Source organism: Saimiri boliviensis, chromosome 4 (genome assembly GCF_048565385.1).
Source record: "Saimiri boliviensis isolate mSaiBol1 chromosome 4, mSaiBol1.pri, whole genome shotgun sequence".
In the NCBI taxonomy this organism is placed as follows: Eukaryota; Metazoa; Chordata; class Mammalia; order Primates; family Cebidae; genus Saimiri; species Saimiri boliviensis.
This window is the reverse complement of record NC_133452.1, coordinates 61,099,151-61,119,156: the sequence shown is the minus strand read 5'-3', so window position 1 is coordinate 61,119,156 and position 20,006 is coordinate 61,099,151. Positions and strand designations below refer to the sequence as shown.

Here is a 20,006-nt window from a genome sequence, read left to right as displayed (position 1 = left end):
TGTGGATTTAAAATATAATCCTTGTCCATCTCCATAACAGAATGTAGACCTTGTATTAGTCAGGGCCTATCTATGGAAAAGTAATTTTAGGTGTATGGCTTTTAAAATATTTTCTCTAATTATCTCATGTAAAATAAAAATAAAGATTTCCCATGAAATAATGTAAATTATATATTTGTATTTATTTAGAATGCAACAAGCTATTGCTTACATGTAAAATATATACTGTTTAGGATTTGAATTCTCTTCTCTTAGAATAATAAATAGTTATTTTTGGTTAAATCACAAGATATCAATTATTTGATGACAAAAATGGCTTAAAGGAAGTGTGTCTTAAATATGGATTAGCTAGTTCTTTGAATGATGAGATAAATTAGTTTAATTACACGTGGCAATTTTCTTGGCTAGTGATGTAATGTGAAAAAAAATTCTCCCTTTCCCCTCCCTGAAAACTCAAGCCAATTAATAGAACTTTTAAGCTCTTTGTCATAGGCCACCATGGAGGTCTGCAGAGAAGAACTTTAATCCAATAAACATTTCATTTAGATCATGAAAAGAAAGCATGAGGAGAAGCTCCTGTAAGAGAGGGTGTTACTATGATTCCAACCATGAAGAGATGTGAGGAATTTGCCAAATTAACCAAGAGGTCCTCATATTGAACGCATAAATGTGTCAAAACTAACAGAATCATTATTTAATTTGCTTGAACTCTATATTGAGGAAATTCTAAAAAGCCACAACTGTTTTCTTCAAAGCCTTCACTGTTGGGCTGGATGGACAGGGCAAAGGGAGGTTGTGAGAAATCCAGATAGCAAATAACACTGGCCGAAGCTGGTCAGAAAAGGGAATAGATAATTAGGCGTAATTAGCGTGTATGAATCGTTGTCTCTCTGCCCTTAGCTTGAATAAATTTTGATGAAAAAACCCTAGTGGTGAAAATCCTTTGATGTAGGAAGAGTCATTGTGGCTTGGCAGCATAAAGGCAGTGTTTTATACTTTTTACATAATGGTTGTGATACAGACAGAGTGAATGGACCCTGCACCCCCCGTCTGCTTTTGACCAAGGACTTTTGGATTCTCTTGAAACAAAATGCATCACAAGTTTTCAGTTGTTCGTAATGAGGTAGCGGACCTCATCAGGGCTCAGAGGAAGCCATCTTTAGCTTTTGTTTAAATCTTAATCACAGTTTTTTTTTTCTTTCTGGGAAATCTGTTTTCTTTAATTAACACTTCTTTTTTCTTCTTTGCTTGCACATCCAATAAGAGATGGAAATCATGCTCAAAAAGCTAAATAGAAAACTTAAACAAAAATTATCATAGAAAAGATGTATACATTTTTAAATCCCACTTGAAAAAGATGCTTGCTATATTCCCTTTTGCCTTTAAATCAGTAACATTCTAGTAAAGTTGTTCTATAATAGAATATATAAGAAGACATGTAGGGAGTAATTTTATATTGTTTTCGGAAAGAACTTGTTTTCAAATTGAAATTAAACAAAGTAAAATGGTAAGTAGGTTACTGCTTCACAGAATTTAAGTTTTTAAGTGGAAATCAGTTTGGTTAAAAATATTAGTAGATTTGCTGCAAACTTTGTTTATTGGAGAGGCATAGTTGAAACATAGGTTTGAGAACCTGTGTCCAAAATTGTCAATTTGTGCTATATCCACTATTGGAAAGTCAAGAAATTATTCTTGAGAAAGCATTGCGTTTATTCTGAGGTGGGTGAATTACTTGAGCTCAGGATTTCGAGAAAGCATTGTATTTATTTTGAAATTTTCTGAAGCACTGTAACAATAAATCACCTAAAATGCAGTTATCGACTTTTTCTGGTAGTTGAATTATGTTCACTTTATCCAAAATATTTTTTCAAAATTAGTCCTCAGCAAAAAAAAAAAGAGGGGGGACTATTTCAAAACTCTAAAGTAAATCAGGTATTTTGTGGGGGGAAGGAAGTGCTGAAATAATTTGTATATTATCCTCAATATCAGAATAGCATCTCTAAGTTTTATAATTCTGATAAATGTTCAGTCTCTTTATCAGCTACTTTGAAATTACATTTTAAAAAATCTACCCTTCAAATATGCTCAGATGCTCAGATTTTCTTCTAATTAATATTATTCTTTTAACATATTTTAATTGTAGGACTTAATGCAGTAGCTATCAGTGATCCATTCCTTAATGTGTAATCTGTGAAGTTATTTTTATAAGCATTGCTCAGCTTTAGAGTAGTTTTACTATGACGTTTTGATTCTGGATAGACTTCTTTCAAGCCACAATGCTCTGAGATGCTTTTGGCTACTTAACCCATTTTGCATATTGTGCCATTTGTAGAATAAAGTAGCCTTTTATACTTGAAGTTGATTTGAACTCTGAAAGGCAACACCTGAACATCTCACAAAACTGGATAATTATGGCTGATTGTGTTTTTCAGGTATAGGTCACAGGAAATTCATTTGGGGTAAAGTATGTACAAAGCTAAGAAATATGCAGATTTTCTGTTGTAGGATTGTGTAAAAATTATTTACAGTTAATACTTGCATAAAGGTTAGAAAGGTTGATGAAGTGATATTTAGTTTTGCTTTACTATTCACTGCATGTCAGAATGTAATTATGACTGATTCATGAAACTGTCTTAGAAACGAACCATCTTTATTAAAATGCTGATCAAGATAAGAGCTGACAGTAATAAAGAATAGAACATTTTAGTCTTGTTGCTTTTGAATGATTGCTAATTACCCCAGAGGTCATGTATAGTGCTTGGTAGGATTCATTGACATTATTTCTTTTAAGTCTGCTGTTTCAACAACATCTGAGCATGAAGACACAAACGGTGTGCACATTGAACAATAGTTTGGCTAAGTTTTTAGGGCTTCAAGATATCTAAGAAATTTTCTTCTGCCATAGTGAATTTAGCTTTTCTCTATCAAAATTATGGTATATTAGGGGTTCTTAGTATAAAATACATTGCATATTTGTTTGCTATTGACTGTATCTACACCTCCCATAAGTTGTATTAAATAGTATATATAGCTTATTGGAACAGTGTCACCTCTGAATATATACACAACCATACACAAGTAATAAGAACAAAGTGAGTGCTGGCATTTAAGTCAGAATACATAAAAAGGACTTTTTAATGTGTAATCGGAATATATGCTATCAGAATATACAATTTGAACACAAACAACTGGTAGTTTGGTTTTTATTAAATGTAAACTTTGTAATTTGTCTCTAAAGATACATGGAAATATTTATCTTGTATTCCTTAGCCTATGATGATTGATAGGATTCATATATTAGAAATACATAGTTAATTAACTGAATAAACTCTGACATACTATCTAAAATAACTTAAAGTAGAAGAATGTGAAATATATATGTAATATGCATGCATGTGTATTAGTATATGCATATATACAAATTAGACAATCATATCACACTTTTTTTTCTGATTTCCATGATGTAGCAGAAAAATCAATGGAATGAGAAGGTAATCTTTGTGGGCCTGTCTCTGTCACTGACTTTGCTCTGTCACTGGCAAGCCTCTTAAACCTGTGTGAGCTTACATTTTTTCATCTGTAAATGATGGGATTGGACCACAAGGTTGCTAAGGCCCTCATGATGCTATGGATTTTCAAAAAGATTAAGTTTCAGAAGTTTATTTATAAATTATTTCTTTTGAACTATGATAGATTTCTCCCTCAACTGGTGTTCTAAATGTGATATTAAAGTCTTAGGCTACCTAGTCTGCAAAAGCCGAATTGCTCCAAATAGCTCATGTATTATGCCCTTGTAAAATAAAGTAGAAGAAAGCAGTAGTTAGATTTCAACATGCATTTTTGAAGGGCTTAGTCACTGGGGATACAATGATAAATGTGTTACTTAGTTGAATCCTGCCATCAGGGAAATTAGGATGTTCTAGTAGGGGAATTAGACAAAAAATGGTTGTAATATAGCATAGAAAAATATTATAATGTTAGAGATATATTATAATATATATAATAGAGACAGTTAGAAGTGGTTAGCTGTGTGTTGGGAAGTTATAATGCTAGCAGTTATGTAAACTGCAATATATTAAAAGCACAACTTTTAAATAAGTCTTCTACCTTGTGATGCTGGTGATTGTGGAGGAGGAATAGATGAGATAGAAATGTTTGTGAATTCTGAATGGACTCCATTATGTGTTTACAAATTTCAGAGGTTGATGAAACTGCACCTTTGTTTTGCCTTTTGTTTTCTTTATATGAATGTATTGCTGTCATCACTCTTGGTTTAATAGTCATGCTTATGATTTTGTTTTTACTCCAACTGGAATGAAATGGAGATTTCCTAAGAAAAATAGACAAAGCTTAGAAGGGAGATAGAAAAGGCAGAGGAAGAAAACTAAAAATGGTTTTGGTGTATATAGAAGTTACCTGACATGGAACTAAATAAATTATGTATAGTGAGAGCTGAGAAATACAGAGCAAGGCATATGTAGAAAATGTTTTTGAAGGGGGCTGTAGGAAAGGGATAGCACTCTAGGTTGTAACCAGAGGTTAAGAGAGCATATTTAGCTCCCGGAATGTCCTCATTGTGTGTAGAAGGCAGAATACAGAGGGTTACACATGGTAGACATTTTATAATTTGGAGAATGCTTGTAAATAAGGATGATTGTTCACACTTTTTAACAACTGTTATAGCATTGGCAGACCAATCATAGCAGATGCTGGGTTGTGATCAGTTGCCCCATACTGGTATATACTAGTGAATACAAGCCTTGCCTATAAATAGAAGTGTGTGTGTGTGTGTGTGTGTGTGTGTGTGTGTGTGTGAGACAGAGTTTGAAGACACTTTAGAAACACTTATTTAGGTTTAGAAACACCTTATTATACAGTGGAGGCAATTAAAGCTCATGCCTAAGATCATCTTAACTAAGATGGCCCAGATAGCAGCAGAGCCAGATCTACAATTCAGATTTCCTACCTTTTATTGAGAGCTCTTCCCACCAAACCATGTTGCACAGTATGTGTGTGTATATGTGTATGTGTGTGTATGAAGATATATATACATATACATATACATATACATATACATATACATATACACATATATTCACTATAGTTACATATTGCATACCTTATTGTCTTTAGGTGGAATTAATTATATTCTCAATTGTTCTTACTGATAAGAAAGTTTTTATCTTTCTTTTATATAATAGCATAATCTATCTTATTAATCTAGCTTTAATCGTACACAATGGTAAGTTAAATATAGTGATATCCAAATATTGTTTTTAGATAATAGTTTAAAATTTACTCTTCAGATTTTTTATCAGCAATAAGAATTGACTATTGTTAAGAGTGACTGAATTTGTCTCTTTTCATCTTCAGATAAAGGTGCTAATGAGCAGTGAAATGACAAAAAGTTGAGCAAATACAATGAAGAAAGAGCAGAACCAAAGTTTAGAATATTTATAAATGCTATCCTGGATACTAAAACTCTAAATAATGAAGCCTCTGAAAATGGGTAGGGGTCATTTTTTAAGCTAAATATTTTATTGAGATATTGTTTTTCTTCATTATTCCAGAGTGGTAATTACAGTGTAAATGAATCATATGCCTTACGGGCTTTGTGTAATTATAGTGTAGTTTTTTTTGTTGTTGTTAGAAAAGTTATTGCTTACCTATAATTATTTGTGCAGAAGAAGAAAAAATCTTGTGGGTAAATTTACTGAATATTGAAAAACTAATTTTGCAAGGCTGCATGTATAGTGGGAACTTTCTATTAGCTCGAAGCTATATTGCATAGCCTTTCTATGGAAGAAAATTAAAGCTTACAGGAGATGCAGTTGTGTGTTTGGTAGCATAGTTATAAAAAAGATTCTCTAAAGATGCATCGTTTCAACTTCTTTGCAGCCTATGGTAGGCCACTCTTCTATTTTTCTTCCCCCACCCCCTTTAGGACTCTGGTTTTCTTGGATAAGGTAAACAGTGGGAGAATAATGGAATATTAATTAAAATTCTGTTTGTTATGACAGAATTGGAAATAGATAATGGTGATTTCAATAAGGCAGCTATCAGCTTTTTCCCAGCACCAGTCTTTGGGGACAATACTCTAAGATCTTTCCTGTTGTAAATTTTCATAAGAGATAAATGAATGCATGATAGGCTAACAAATGCAAACATCCCATAAACATATATACTAAATATTAAAACTCACCTTTCACCACTCTTCCCTCTTCCCATCCCTCCTCCACCTTCTACTTCACCTCATTCCTACTTCCCTCCCCAGGAGTAGCCACTGTTAAAAATTTAGTTTGTATCCTTGCTTTTCTAAACCCTTAGAAAGTGGAATCCAAAAAAAAAATTTAGTCTGTATCTTTTGAAGCATTTTTCTGTACATTTATATGCATGCATATCTATCTATATATTCCAAACATATAGTTTTGTTTTGTTGTAAGTTAATGGAGTAATATATATATATATATATATATATATATATATATACATATGTATGTATATACCTTAGTCTGAGTTATTCTTATGCTTCAGAGATATCCTAGAGATCTTTGATATTAGGTATAACTCAATCTCACTTTTAATATTTTAATTTTTATTTTTCATTTATTTATCTTTTTGGAGATAGTGTCTTGCTCTGTTGCCCAAGCTAGAATGCAGTGGTGTGATCATAGCTCACTACAGACTTGGTCTCCTAGGCTCAAGTGACCCTTCCGCCTCAGCCTCCAAAGGAAATAGGACTGCAGGTGTGTACCGCTACACCTGGTTAACTTTTTTATTTTCTGTAGAGGTGGTGTCTTGCTGGCAGAACGTAGCTGGAAGAATGCTTCATTTTGTCATAAAAGCTCTTTGAGAAAGGGACTTCACTAGTTGGCTTCTTCCTGTAGTTCCCAACATACTAACTTGCACTAGAGCTTTACACATAAGTGTTTGCTAATGGTTCATTCAGTTGGTGAATATTTACTGAGCATTTACTATGTACTATGTACTAGATACTAACTGCTGGAGAGACAGTGATGGCAAAACAGACATGATCCTGGTCATATAGAACTTACAGGCTTGAAACCCAAAGAAAACTACCCATTTTGTAATGTTGCAGTGTAACATATAACAGCTACACAAAGTCTCCAGGAAGCTGCCCCATATCATTTTTGTATGAGATTAGGTTTTAAATAAATAAACCAGTCTGTTCATTGCAACATAGCTATTTCTCAGGAAAGCAGACAAGTTTGGGCCTTACTCAGTGAGCACAGGAGCAGAGGGCAACTGATGTAGGACATTGCTAGGCAAGCTGACAGAGTACTGTGAAAATCTCCCAACAGGACCATGTGAATTTTCCATTGCCTTGTGCATCCAAGCAAGAACCATGGTTGCCTGAGCATATCCTGGGCTATGATGAAACAGCAGAGCCAAAATGCCTGCATTTGAATCCTGGTTCTGTCACTTTTGGGCTGTTTGACAATGGACAAGTTGCTTAACCTTTCTGTGCTTTAGTTTCGTCATTCATTTGTAAAATGGGGTAATAATAATTTCTACCTTATAGTGGTTGAAAGAATTAATTGAATATATTTAAGGATCTTAGAGTAGTCCCTGGCACATGGTAAGCCCTTATACCAGTGTTTGCTGTTACCATGATGTCTTAGTCCAGGCTGAGAAGTCAAGGATGAGGGCACCAGCAGATTCAGTGTCGAATGAGGGTTCCTTTTCTGATTCCAAGATGTTACCTTCTAGCTGTGTCCTCATATCATGAGGGGAAGGGACAAACAAGCTCCCTCAGCCTTTTTTTTTTTTTTAATAAAGGCAATAATCCCATTAATGAGGGATCTGCCCTCAGGACCTAATTGCCTCCCAAAGGCCCTTCCCCCTAATATCCCACTGGAGATTAGGTCTCAACAGATGAATTTTGAGGGGGACACAAATATTTAGACCATAGCAGTTGATGCTGATGATAAAGATGGACTTATTTATTTACACCTCAAGTTCTCTTAGTAAGTTTATGTCAGGTCTTATTATAAGACCTACTAAAATGTGAGAGGAATTATGTGTATTTTGTGGAAGAGAGTAATTGTCAGAGATTACTTTGTACTTTTCATTTTTGCATTTCTGAGAGAGAGAGAGGAAATCATCATCCTCGTTAGACTCTACTCTGCTTTGAAGGGTCTGTGAGTATATGGTGCTGTGTAGGAGTTTCCTTTCCAAGACTGAGGTCTTTGGTTTAGATGATCAAGTGAAAGCCATAGGAACAGTGAACTATGAGTTGAGCAGACATTTTAGATAAACATAGAAAATGTCCTATGTAATGGAAATTCACTATAACCCATTACAGTACAGAATTTAGTATGGGGTACATTTATCTCATATATGGTTTTGGACTAAATACCTAAAGGAAATCATGTAGAACCATAGTGTATGGGCCCAAGAAGAGTAATTAGCGTATTTACACTATACAGAGGCAATTAATTTGAGATGGTGGGGGAGAGATGGAGAAGCAAAAATGAATTATGTAAGTTGTATAAGACTAAAGGAAAATGATTTTGTGGCTGCTGTTGAATAAATTAGTGTGACACAGTGGGAGGACCATGGATTTGGGGGCAAGATTGTCCTGGTCAAATCACAGCTCAGCCACCTACAAACCGTGTGGCCTCTTTTTGGATGCCCTGTGAATTGTGAATTTACTGTGATGTTTTCTTCTAGCTGTGGCTGCAGAAAGAGTCAGATTGTGACTCACCTCACAAGCAAGTGTCTGGAGATGTGCTTTTAGCTTCTGTCTTGGCTTGCTTGCTTGCTTTTTTGAATCTTGCAATTCTTTCTTTTTTTTCTCTTTAAATGCCTTTCTGAATGCTAATTACTGGAGCAAGGTAGCATATTGGTTATCATATTGGTTTATTAGGACTGCTAAAACAAAATTCAACAGACTGGATTACTTAAACCATGGAAATTCACTTTCTCATGGTTCTGGTGGCTGGAAGGACAAAGGCATGGGCAGCTTTGGTCTCTCCTGAGGCCTCTCTCTTGGCTGGCAGATGGCTGCCGTCTCGCTGTGTTTTCACGTGGCCTTTCTGCGGGGTACACACGTAACTGTGTCCACATGTCCACATTTCCTTTTCTCATAAGGATGCCAGTCAGACTTCATTTTAACTGAATTAAAGGCTCTGTCACCAAATACAGTCACATTCTGAGGTACTGAGGGTTAGTGTTTTAACATGAATTTTGGGGAGATGCAATTCGGCGCATAAGTAAGCTCTCTGATCCTATGTTTCCTCAACTCTAAATGGGGATTTTGCGAAATATTGCCTTGCCCTGGGGATGGATATTACAAGGATGATATGAGATAAAGCCAAGTCAGTTGCCTAGCACATCTGAAGCACATAATAAGCACATTATGATGCTTAAATATTCCCCTTCCTGTGTTTTGTAAGGAGAAAGAAATTCTGAAACTGCTTAATAAAAAGAAGGGATACAGACCTTATCTAATAAGTTAATAGGATGTCGGTATTTTAAGTGTGGGACAAGTAGGGTGGCCAGGGAAGGAGAAGTGGGTAGATGGGAAGAAAGACGTTTTTGATTTACTTTGGGATATGAGATGATCAACAAAGCAAAGGAGGCTGATACAGCTTGAGGTAGACTCAGGCTGTGGTCTGCTCTAAAAAGAGGTAAACCCAAAGAAGAACTAAGCACGGAAGAGCCCTGAAGTGAGAGAACAGCAATAATGTTAAGAATTTTGGAGCTTAAAGGGATCTACTCAATTCTTTCGTTTTGTAGAGGAGAAAAACTGATATCTGGAGAGGTTATATAACAGGCTAAAATCACATAGTGTGCCAATTGGCAGAGGACATCTCAGTTTATCAACTTGAAAAATTATGTCTGTGATGGTGAGAAGAAAATGATAACTAACAGATATCTGATTACTACCAGGCTGTCAGAGCAAAAGCTATATCTTATTCATCATTATATATTCTAGTAACTAGGAAAGTGCCCAGCCTATAGTATTCAATTATGTTTATTAGGTTGATCTGAAGTAAATATTGAATTTGGAGGGGACTTGTTAAACCGTAAATGCACATTTTTGTGATATAAAACAGTGTGGCATATTTTATGAAATATGTGAAACATCTTTGGTATCATCCTGAAAATCAGCATATACAAGTTACGTTAATGAGATAGTTCCTAAGATAGAAAGTCAGCATTTAAAAATAAATTGTATTTCTATATACCAGCAGCAAATGAACACTTAAGGGTGCTCACACACTAGTGAGGGGAGTATAGATTGGTGCAACCACCTTGGAAAATAGGCAGGATCCACTATGGCTGAGTATATTTTTACTCTATGGTCCAGCAGTTCCTGTTTTAGGTATATGTCCAACAAGAGCATGTACATGTGTGCACCAAAAATCTCATGCAAGAATGTCTGTGGCTGCATTATTTGTAAGAGCAAATACCTACAAACAACCCAGATGTCCATCAATAGAATGAACCCATAAATTGTGGCATATTCATACAGAGAATATGATAATGACAATCAATAAACTATAGCTATACATAACATATGGATGGAGGAATCTCACAGACATAAAAGAACCCTATCACAAAAGAATACATACTATATGATTTCACTTATATAAAGCTCCAGAAACAGGCAAAATTCTGTGGTGCTAGAATCAGAATAGTGGTTACCTCTGGGGAGTAGAAGGTGATATTAGGGGGCTTCAGAGATGCTGGTGAGACTCTGTTTCATGATTGAGCTGGACATTTACAAATTTGTGTACTTTTCTGTATTTAAGTTATACTTAAATTATAAAAACCTTAAAATGTGAAGCAGTTTATGTATTGAATTTTCTCATATATCATTGTTTAAACTTAGAAGTAGTAGTACATGATTACTTTAAATAAGACTCAAACAGCTGTCTTAGAATGTATAGCTGCCTCAAAATAACATAAAATAAAATAAAAAGACACCTTCTACTCAGTCTCCCACCCTTAATTGTATTCTTAGCAAAAAAAAATTAGTACAGTATGCAATTTAGCTTTCCTGTATTTAAACGTTTATTTTCTCTCATAGAACTTTCACGATATCAAAAAGAATTAAGCAATAAACTGTATATATGATCTGATAGACATCTATCTCTGTAATTTCTATATGTATAGAAAAAACTTATATAGGCTATAAACAAACTTTTTTCTGAGAAAGGGATATTCATTTCTACTTTTATGCTTTTAATATTGTTTGAATGTTTTATAATAAGCATGGATTACTTTTTTAGTTCAAAAAAGATACATTTTTATTTTATTTTTTATTTTTGAGATGGATTCTCAAAAATAAAATCCATTTTTGAATGGATTCTCATTGCCCAGGTTTGAGTGCAATGGTGCAGTGCACTCAAAAAAGTGGTGCAGTGGCTCACTGCAACCTCACCTCCTGGATTCAAGCGATTCTCCTGCCTCAGCCTCCCAAATAGCTGAGATTACAGGCACATGCCACCATGCCCGTCTAATTTTTAAATTTTTAGTAGGGATGGGTTTTCACCATATTGGACAGGCTGGTCTCAAACTCCCAACCTTAGGTGATCTGCTCACCTCAACATCCCAAAGTGCTGGGATTACAGGCGTGAGTCACTGCACCCAGCCCCAAAAAGATACATTTCTTAAATAATCAAGTAAAATGATATATCTTAGTTATTTAAAATTTTATTTCCTGGAATAAGAAAAAGTCTCGGCCAGCCATGGTGGCTCATGCCTGAAATCCCAGCACTTTGGGAGGCCGAGTTGGGTGGATCACCTGAGGTCAGGAGTTCAAGACTAGCCTGGCCAACAGGTGAAACCCCATCTCTACTAAAAAATACAAAAATTAGCTGGGCGTGGTAGCAGGCACCTGTAATCCCAGCTACTCAGGAGGCTGAGGCAGGGAGAATTGCTTGAAACCGACAGGCAGAGGTTGCAGTGAGCTGAGATCACGCCACTGTACTGTAGCTTGCACAACAGAGCGAGACTCTATCTCAGAAAAAAAAAAGTCTCAACCATTTTTTCTTTTTATTTTTTACTCATTAAAAATTTATAAAACAAATTAGTTGACTATTACCAAGAAAAACACTAATAATTTTGATTCTTTAAATGCCTGTATAATACAGTCACTTAGATAAGGGATAGAAGTTTGATTTATATACTTGGGATTTTTTTCCTCATGTTCCAAATTTCTATGATAAGAGAAATTGCTTTTATAATAAAAAATGTTAAGGTAGGCAAATCTGTGTTTATTGTTTCAATCTTTGCTTAAGAGGTGGGTATGTTGTAGTTTTAAGGGATTTTCTCCACAGTGTCTTTATTCTTTGTTCCAACTGGAAGCGAGTAGAAGCTATATAAAGTTACTTTGTGAGATGGCTGTTTTTCTAATGGTATTATTCAGGATTGCTAAAAATACACACAATAGATGTTGGGGACAATATACACTGCTTTAATACAGTTCTTTTAGTCATACATTTTTCTTTCCAAAGTCAAAGGCCTTTGACACGAGTATGCTCAGACAGTTGTGTTATTCTCCCTCCTTTTCCTCCCCAAATTTTCTAATTGTATTTTTTTAGATTGTATAATTGTATTTGTCCTTTGTATATATAAATATGCAAACTATTTTAAAATAAATTTTGTTTGCTGGCCGATTAGTGTTATGCATTAGAATTGGATGGTGATAAGGGGTCACAGGCCTTGTAAATATCACTGGAAATTAGGAAATTACTTAGCGATCATGCCCTTTTGACTAGATTTGCTGCCAACTTGCAGCTTGGCTTTCACCCTCCTCCACCCTTCTGCAAAGAGCTTTGAAGAATCTAGTATAAGCAAATGAAATCTGAAAATTTGAGGTTTATTTAAAATATATATATAAATAAACTGAGTGTTAGTGTTTTTCAGACAATTAGGAGCTAACATCTAAGGGCTTTGGTAATAGTTCTTTTGCTGCTGATTAGGTATTCCTCAGTGGCGATTAGTGAATGTACAAATGCAACCATTTGGTAGGGCTTAATCACTCATATGATCGAGAAGTTACTCAGAAAGAGAAATTGAAGCTGTATAACTCCTATTAGCCTTATTTTTTAATAGTAAAAAATAAGAAAACTTTTTGACTAAATTAGGAATACTGAATCAGGTAAGGTAAATTGCAGTTTTAAAAAAAATAGAGAACCTGGCAAATATATTTATATGACTATATTGTGACACTGTATTTACGTCTGTAGTAAAGGTAGCTTATGAAAAATTGGCCATTGCTTACCATAGTAAGGCAGGCGTTTCTCAGGGAGATTGAGTAAGACATGTTCCCTAAATAAGGACATTTTTCCTTCTTTTTTGTACTAGATAACTGAGCCCTCACAATTAAAGCAGGGAGAAGGGGAAGAAAGTATCTGTTTTTCCAGGTTTACTACATCAAGAAAAACACAGGACATCTTGAGGCAAAGGGAGATATATATATTCATATATCTCTCTTCTTCTCAAGAAGTAATGTAGTATATATACAAAACACAGGACATCTTAAGGCAAGGAGAGAGTGGAATGCATGTATCTGGGCAATGCTCTATTCTCCTCTGGTGGGATTGGTTATAGGGCCCAGGTCCTGAAGGAGAGGCCTGGGGAGTTGGATTTGGACAACTTGGAATGATGAGCTAGGGATGTCTTTATGGAATTGCCAACAGGTTGCTTATGCCAGCATTGCAGGGAGCCATGACTTTTGCTAGTTTTTCAGGGCTGTTCTTCAAATGTTAATTCAAAAGCTTATGTTTGTAGGCCTCCCTAGAGGACCAGCTTCTTGGGTGTTATTTTATGCTAATCAAGTTCAGAATTGCTAATATATAATCAAAATGCTATTCCTACACTAGCCACAACCCAGTCCTCTGGGTCTTCACTCAGGGTAGCCAACCATCCCAGATTGTCTAGGATTGTCCTAGTGTTAGCACTGAAAGTTCTGTATCCAGAAACTCGCCTCAGTCTTGGCGAAACCCCTTATTCCCAGGGGATTGTTGGTCACCCTATTTTACTCTCCTGAGTCCCTTAGCAGCAGCATGGGGGGAGGGGAAGTGCAATTTGTGCTCTGGATGCAGGTGATAAACAGCCCTCAACCCTGGTATAACAGTACAACCCAGGATGCTCTTTCAGGGAGGAAGAACATTGCTACTTTTCAAGTGTGCCCAAATATTGCTGTTCTGATTATCTCTTGCTGCATAACACATTACTGTAAAATGACTGTAAAAGAGGCTTTAAAAACATTACTTTGTTCTCTCCTGGTTTCTGTGGATCAGGGATTTGGTAAAGGTTCAGGTGGCAATTCTGGCTTCCTCAGTAAGATGGTGGCTACAGCTAGAACAGCTGGAGACTGTCATCACCTCTGTCTTCATGTCATCTCAGTGCCTCTCCAGGGCCTCCTCTCTCTGTATGATATAGTTTAAGCTTTCTCACAGCTTAATAGCCTCCAGGCAATTAAATGCCCACTTGGCACTTCAGAGTTCTGGAGCAAGCATTCCAACCAATAAGAAGCTGCCTTAAGTGTCACCTAGGATATTATTGCATAGCCCATTTCCATCATAGTCACAACATTCAAGGGGTGGAACATAGACAGACTTCACTTCTTGATAACTGGAATATCAACATCACATTGTAAGAAGAGCATGTTGGGATGAAGAGATTATTTTACAATGTACAAGTCTTAAAATCCACCACAGTTATATCTTGATTCCAAAGATTTGAAAAATACAGTTTTTGACTGGGCGTGGTGGCTCCTGCTTGTAATCCCAGCACTTTGGGAGGCTGAGGAGAGCAGATCACTTAAGGCTAGGAGTTCAAGACCAGCTTGGACAACAGGACAAAATCTTGTCTCTATTAAAAATACAAAAATTAGCCAGGCATGGTCACTCATGCCGATAGTCCCAGCTACTCAAGAGGCTGAGGCAAAAAAATTGTTTGAATCTAAGAGGCGAAGGTTGCAGTGAGCTGAGATCATGCTACTGCACTCCAGCCTGGGCAACAGAGCAAGACTCTGTTTAAAAACAAAAATGCACTTTTTCATTAATAAAAGTAGTGATGTTAAAATATGGTTTTTCCCATGAATTTTTATTAAGGCAATTTTCATTTTGAAGGCAAACAAAATGTCAGCCTATAGTTGTTTCTTGACTTCTCCTAAAATCTCTTGATCACCATTCTTCTACTGAAGTGAATATCTCCCTGCCTGTCTGTCTATCTATCTATCTATCTATCTATCTATCTATCTATCTGTCAATCATCTACATGTATCTATACAGTCATACCTTGGAGATATCGAGGGTTTGGTTCTAGGCTACTGCAATAAAACAGTATTGCAATAAAGTGAGTTGCAGGAACTTTTTGGTTTCCCAGTGCATCTAAAAGTTGTATTTCTACTATACTGTAGTCTATTAAGTATGCAATAGCATTATGTCTAAAAAATCTTTAATTTAAAAAATATTTTATTGCTAAAATGCTAATAATCATCTGAACCTTCAGTGAGTGGTCATCTTTTTGCTGGTCTTGCCTTGATGTTGGTGGCTGCTGACTAATCAGGGTGGTGGCTGCTAAAGATTGGAGTGGCTGTGGCAGTTTCCTAAGATAGTGTTGAATGTTGCTATATAGATTGGCTCTTCCTTTCACAAAAGATATTTATGGCAGATATAGCCTTAAAGTGTATTTCTTAAATAAGAAGACTTGTAAGTTGAAATTACTTCTTGATTCATGGGCTGCAGAATGAGAATGGATGTTGTGTTAGCAGGCAGGGAACAACAACATTTATCTCCTTGTGCACCTCCATCAGAGCTCTTGGATGACCAGGTGCATTGCCATGAGCAGTAATCTTTTGAAAATAATCTTTCTTCTAAGCAGTAGCTCTCCAAAGTAGGCTTAAAATATTTAGTAAACCATACTGTAAACAGATGTGCTGCCATCCATGAGCTTTGTTATTTCATTTATAGAGCACAGGCAGAGTAGACGTAGCATAATTCTTAAGGGCCCTAGGATTTTCAGATTGGTAAATCAAGTCACCAGCTGCATTAGCCTCTAGCAAGAGAGTTAGTCTGTCCTTTGAAGCTTTGAAGCCAGGCATTGACTTCTCCTCTCTAGCTATGAAAGTCCTAGTTGGCGTCTTCTGGTAGAAGGGTGTTTCATCTACAGTGAAAATCTATTGTTTAGTGTAGTCATCTTCATCGATGATCTTAAGTCTTCTAGATAATTTGCTGCACCTTTTCCATCTGCACTTGCTGATTTACCTTGCACTTTTATGTTATAGAGATAACTTATTTCTTGAAACCTCATGAACCAACCCCTGCTAGCTTCCAGCTTTTCTTCTGCAGCTTCCCCACCTCTCTCAACCTTCATAGAATTGAAGGGAATTAGGACCTTGCTCTGGATTAGCCTTTGGCTTAAGGAAATGTTGTGGCTGTTTTGATCTTCTATCCAGATCACTCAAACTTTTCTCCATGTCAATAATAAAGCTATTTCGCTTTCTTCTTACTGTTCATTTTTTCACTGGAGTAGCACTTTTCATTTCCTTCAAGAATTTTTCCTTTGCAATCACAGCTCAGATAACTTTTTGGTACAAGAGGTCTAGGTTTTTGTCTGTTTTGGCTTTTGACATACCTTCCTTACTAAACTCAATCATTTCTAGCTTTTGATTGAAAGTGAGAGATGTGTGACTCTTCCTTTCACCTGAGCACTTAGAGGCCATTGTAGGGTTGGTTATTAATTGACATAATTTCAATATTCTTGTTTCTCAGAGAATAGGGACACCTAAGAAGAAAGAGAGAGAGAGACAGAGAGACAGAGAGAGAGAAGAAAGAGAGGGAGAGGAACGGACAGTTGGTGGAGCAGTCAGAATGCAAACAGCATGTATAAATTTAGTTTAACCTCTTCTATGGGTGCAGTTTGTGGTGCCCTAAAACAATTACAGTAATGGTGTCAAAGATCACTGGTCACATAATTAACATATGATCACTGATCATATTATTAATGACAAATATAATTTTTAAAAGTTTGAAATATTACAAGAATTACCAAAATGTGACAGAGACACAAAGTGAGCACCGATGTTGGAAAATTGAAGCCAGTAGGCTTGCTTCATGCAGGGTTGCCGGAAACCATCACTTTATAAAAAAGTGCAGTATTTTGAGAAGCACAAGAAAGGGAAACACAATAAAATGAGGTATGCCTCTATCTATGTAGAGATACACACACACACACACACACACACACGCACACACACACCCTCCCTCTACATATATTCCTCTCATGGCCTCCAAAATCCAACTGACCAAGAAGATAGGTGTTACAAAAGTACATTCGCCCTCTCAGTAAGAATTTGGGGGGTGTGTGTATGTGTGTGTGTGTGTGTGTGTGTGTGTGTGGTGTATGTGCTTGTGTGCACATACGCACCCTGAGGGAATGGAAAGAAAGAAGTACTTGGGAGAAGAGAAGGACATTAGTGGCACAGGATGACTTGGGTTGAAAAGAGGCACCCACAGCAGGAAAGTACACGGAAATGTTGATGAGCAGAGAGGAAACTAAAAGGGAGACAAGGGCAGTGGCAGCCATTTAGAAGCGAAGGCTGGACGTAACTAGAACATCATTCTAGTTTGGTCATTTGGTTTAAAATGTGGACACTAATGTTCTGTCCCAACTCTCTCTCTCTCTCTCTTTCTCTATTTATTTTTATTTTTTATTTTTTTAAAGATGGGGTTTCACCATGATGGCCAGGCTGGTCTTGAACTCCTGACCTCAGGTGATCCACCCACCTCGGCCTCCCAAAGTGCTAGGATTACAGGCTTGAGCCACTGTGCCTGGCTATGATCATGCCACTGTACTCCAGACTGTGCAACAGAGCAAGAACCTGTCTCTCTCTCTCCCTCTCTCTCTCTCTCTCTCTCTTTTTTTTTTTTTTTTTTTTTTTTTGAGACAGGTTCTTGCTCTGTTGCACAGTCTGGAGTGCAGTGGCATGATCATTGCTCATTGCAACCTCCGGCTCCGAGACTCAAGGGATCCTCACACCTCAGCCTGCCAAGTAGTCGAGACTACAGACATGTGCCACCACACCTAGCTAATTTTTGTGTTTTTTGTAGAGATGGGTTTTGCTGTGTTGCCCAGGCTGGTCCCAAACTCTTAGGCTCACACAATCCACCTGTCTCAGCCTCCCAAAGGGCTGGAATTACAGATGTGAGCCACCACGTCCAGCTCCAGCTTTCTTATGCTGCCTCTCTCCCACTGTGGTGCTGAAGACCCATGAGTTATTCTTTCTGGTAGCCTCTAGTTTCTTACTCCAGGGTATTAGAAAATTGGGCTATTTGAAAAAAACCCAAATGAGGTTATTTGGGGAATTTGATAACAGCACTATTTGGGCAATGTTTCAGAAAACATGATGCAAATTTTAATTTTTTTAAACTGATATTTCAATGGCTTGATATATTTAATATTGCAACTTTAGTAATCTTGCATGAGTTCTATTGTTTTCTTGTCACTCATATTATTTTTTGAGGAAACATTTGAAAAATTTAAATATGTATAGTATAAGGGAAGGATTGTAATTCTGAACCACTACTTGTTTAAAAAGATACTTTATATGTTTGGATTGTAGGAATACTGTAATACAATCCAGCTAGATTCTGGCATAGATTACCGGAAAAGGGAACTTCCTGCTGCAGGAAAACTCTACTACCTGTAAGTTGTTTTAATTTTTAAAGTTTAATATCTAATCATTAATCCAAAAAAGATGATAAAAATAAGCAGTTTAATTATTGGAACTGCTGGTTCCTTCAGAAAGCCTGGTTCTGAAGCCCATGATTTTTAAACTTCAAATGTTCTTATATTAACTTCTTTAACCTGTAACTTTACCATCCATATTTATGTCCTTTATAATGTGTGATTGGATGAAACTCTAATTAGTTTTTTGGGGAAGAATGATGACAGATGGTTAGAATGTAATGAACATCCTTTTATAAGAGACTCTACTATTAAGAGAATATCTGTAATGTGTGAAGTAATTAATTATTTGTGGATATCATCTGACAAGTGTGCCATTTCCATTCCCCCAAAATTGTTGATTTTGTCAGTCTGTTTGTATTTATCATTATTGATTGACTTCCATATATAACCAATATAAAATATATATACACAAATACAACTGAATATATTTTTGTCTTTTAAAAGCTAAGATGCTCCAAGTAGGAGCAATTTATAATAATAGATGTATTCAGCATGTGCAGCTAATACTGAAAAAACAAATATGGTTTGTTTTAAAATGTCCTTTGTGAGAACCTGAAAAGGAAAAAGTGCTTTACAAAAGCAAACTGTTGTTTAGTATATGCCAACAGTGTTGGGCACATAGCAAGTTCTCAGTAAATAGATCTGTCTAAGGACTAATTGTAATTTAACTAAAAGGCATGTTTCTGGTAATTCAAATTTTGATGACAACGTACATTTGAGAGGTTGAGAAAAGTTCTTGTCTCCGCCACCTTGTAAGCAGAAGTACTTTACTGTTTTTGAAGCAGAAATTAGCTAGAAAAATCACATAATTAAAATTGCATACTTTACAGTGTACCAAGGGGACTATTTTAGTTTATTATTCAGATCCTGATGATTATTATAGGAGGTTCTTCATCTGTCCTCAAGTACTCTGTCGTTAAAGTACTTCATAATTTAAAAAAATTCATATAGCACATTTTTCTGCTTTAACTTGGACTTTTTCTTTCTAGTTTCTTTTATGTTTGTGTTTGTTGGTTATTTTATTTTTCTGATATGCACAGCCTTTCTCTGATTTTTTGGCAACCTATGTCTTGATATTCCGGGTGTATGATACCAATACATTAATTTGTTATTATTCTCTTTATTTTTTAAAGGAGGTAATTCTTATTCTCTGTTTTTGTCAAATAGTGTATCGTTGTGGAAAAATAAAAATATTTTCCTACTGGGAAGTTCCTTAAATAAAGATAGTAGTCTGAGTCTAAATTATGAAATTTGTTTCATAGTGCAGAAGA

General features: G+C 36.0%; 1 protein-coding gene across 6 annotated transcripts in view; it reads left to right on the top strand.

The window, feature by feature from the left end:
• AFG1L (AFG1 like ATPase) overlaps positions 1-20,006 on the top strand; it is a 263,443-nt gene that overhangs the window by 156,662 nt on the left and 86,775 nt on the right. For all 6 annotated transcript variants that reach the window (XM_074397640.1, XM_074397639.1, XM_074397636.1 and 3 more), the window contains exon 8: positions 18,608-18,690. In XM_074397640.1, coding sequence (XP_074253741.1) covers positions 18,608-18,690 — 83 coding nt within the window. The remainder of the gene's footprint in view (positions 1-18,607; positions 18,691-20,006) is intronic.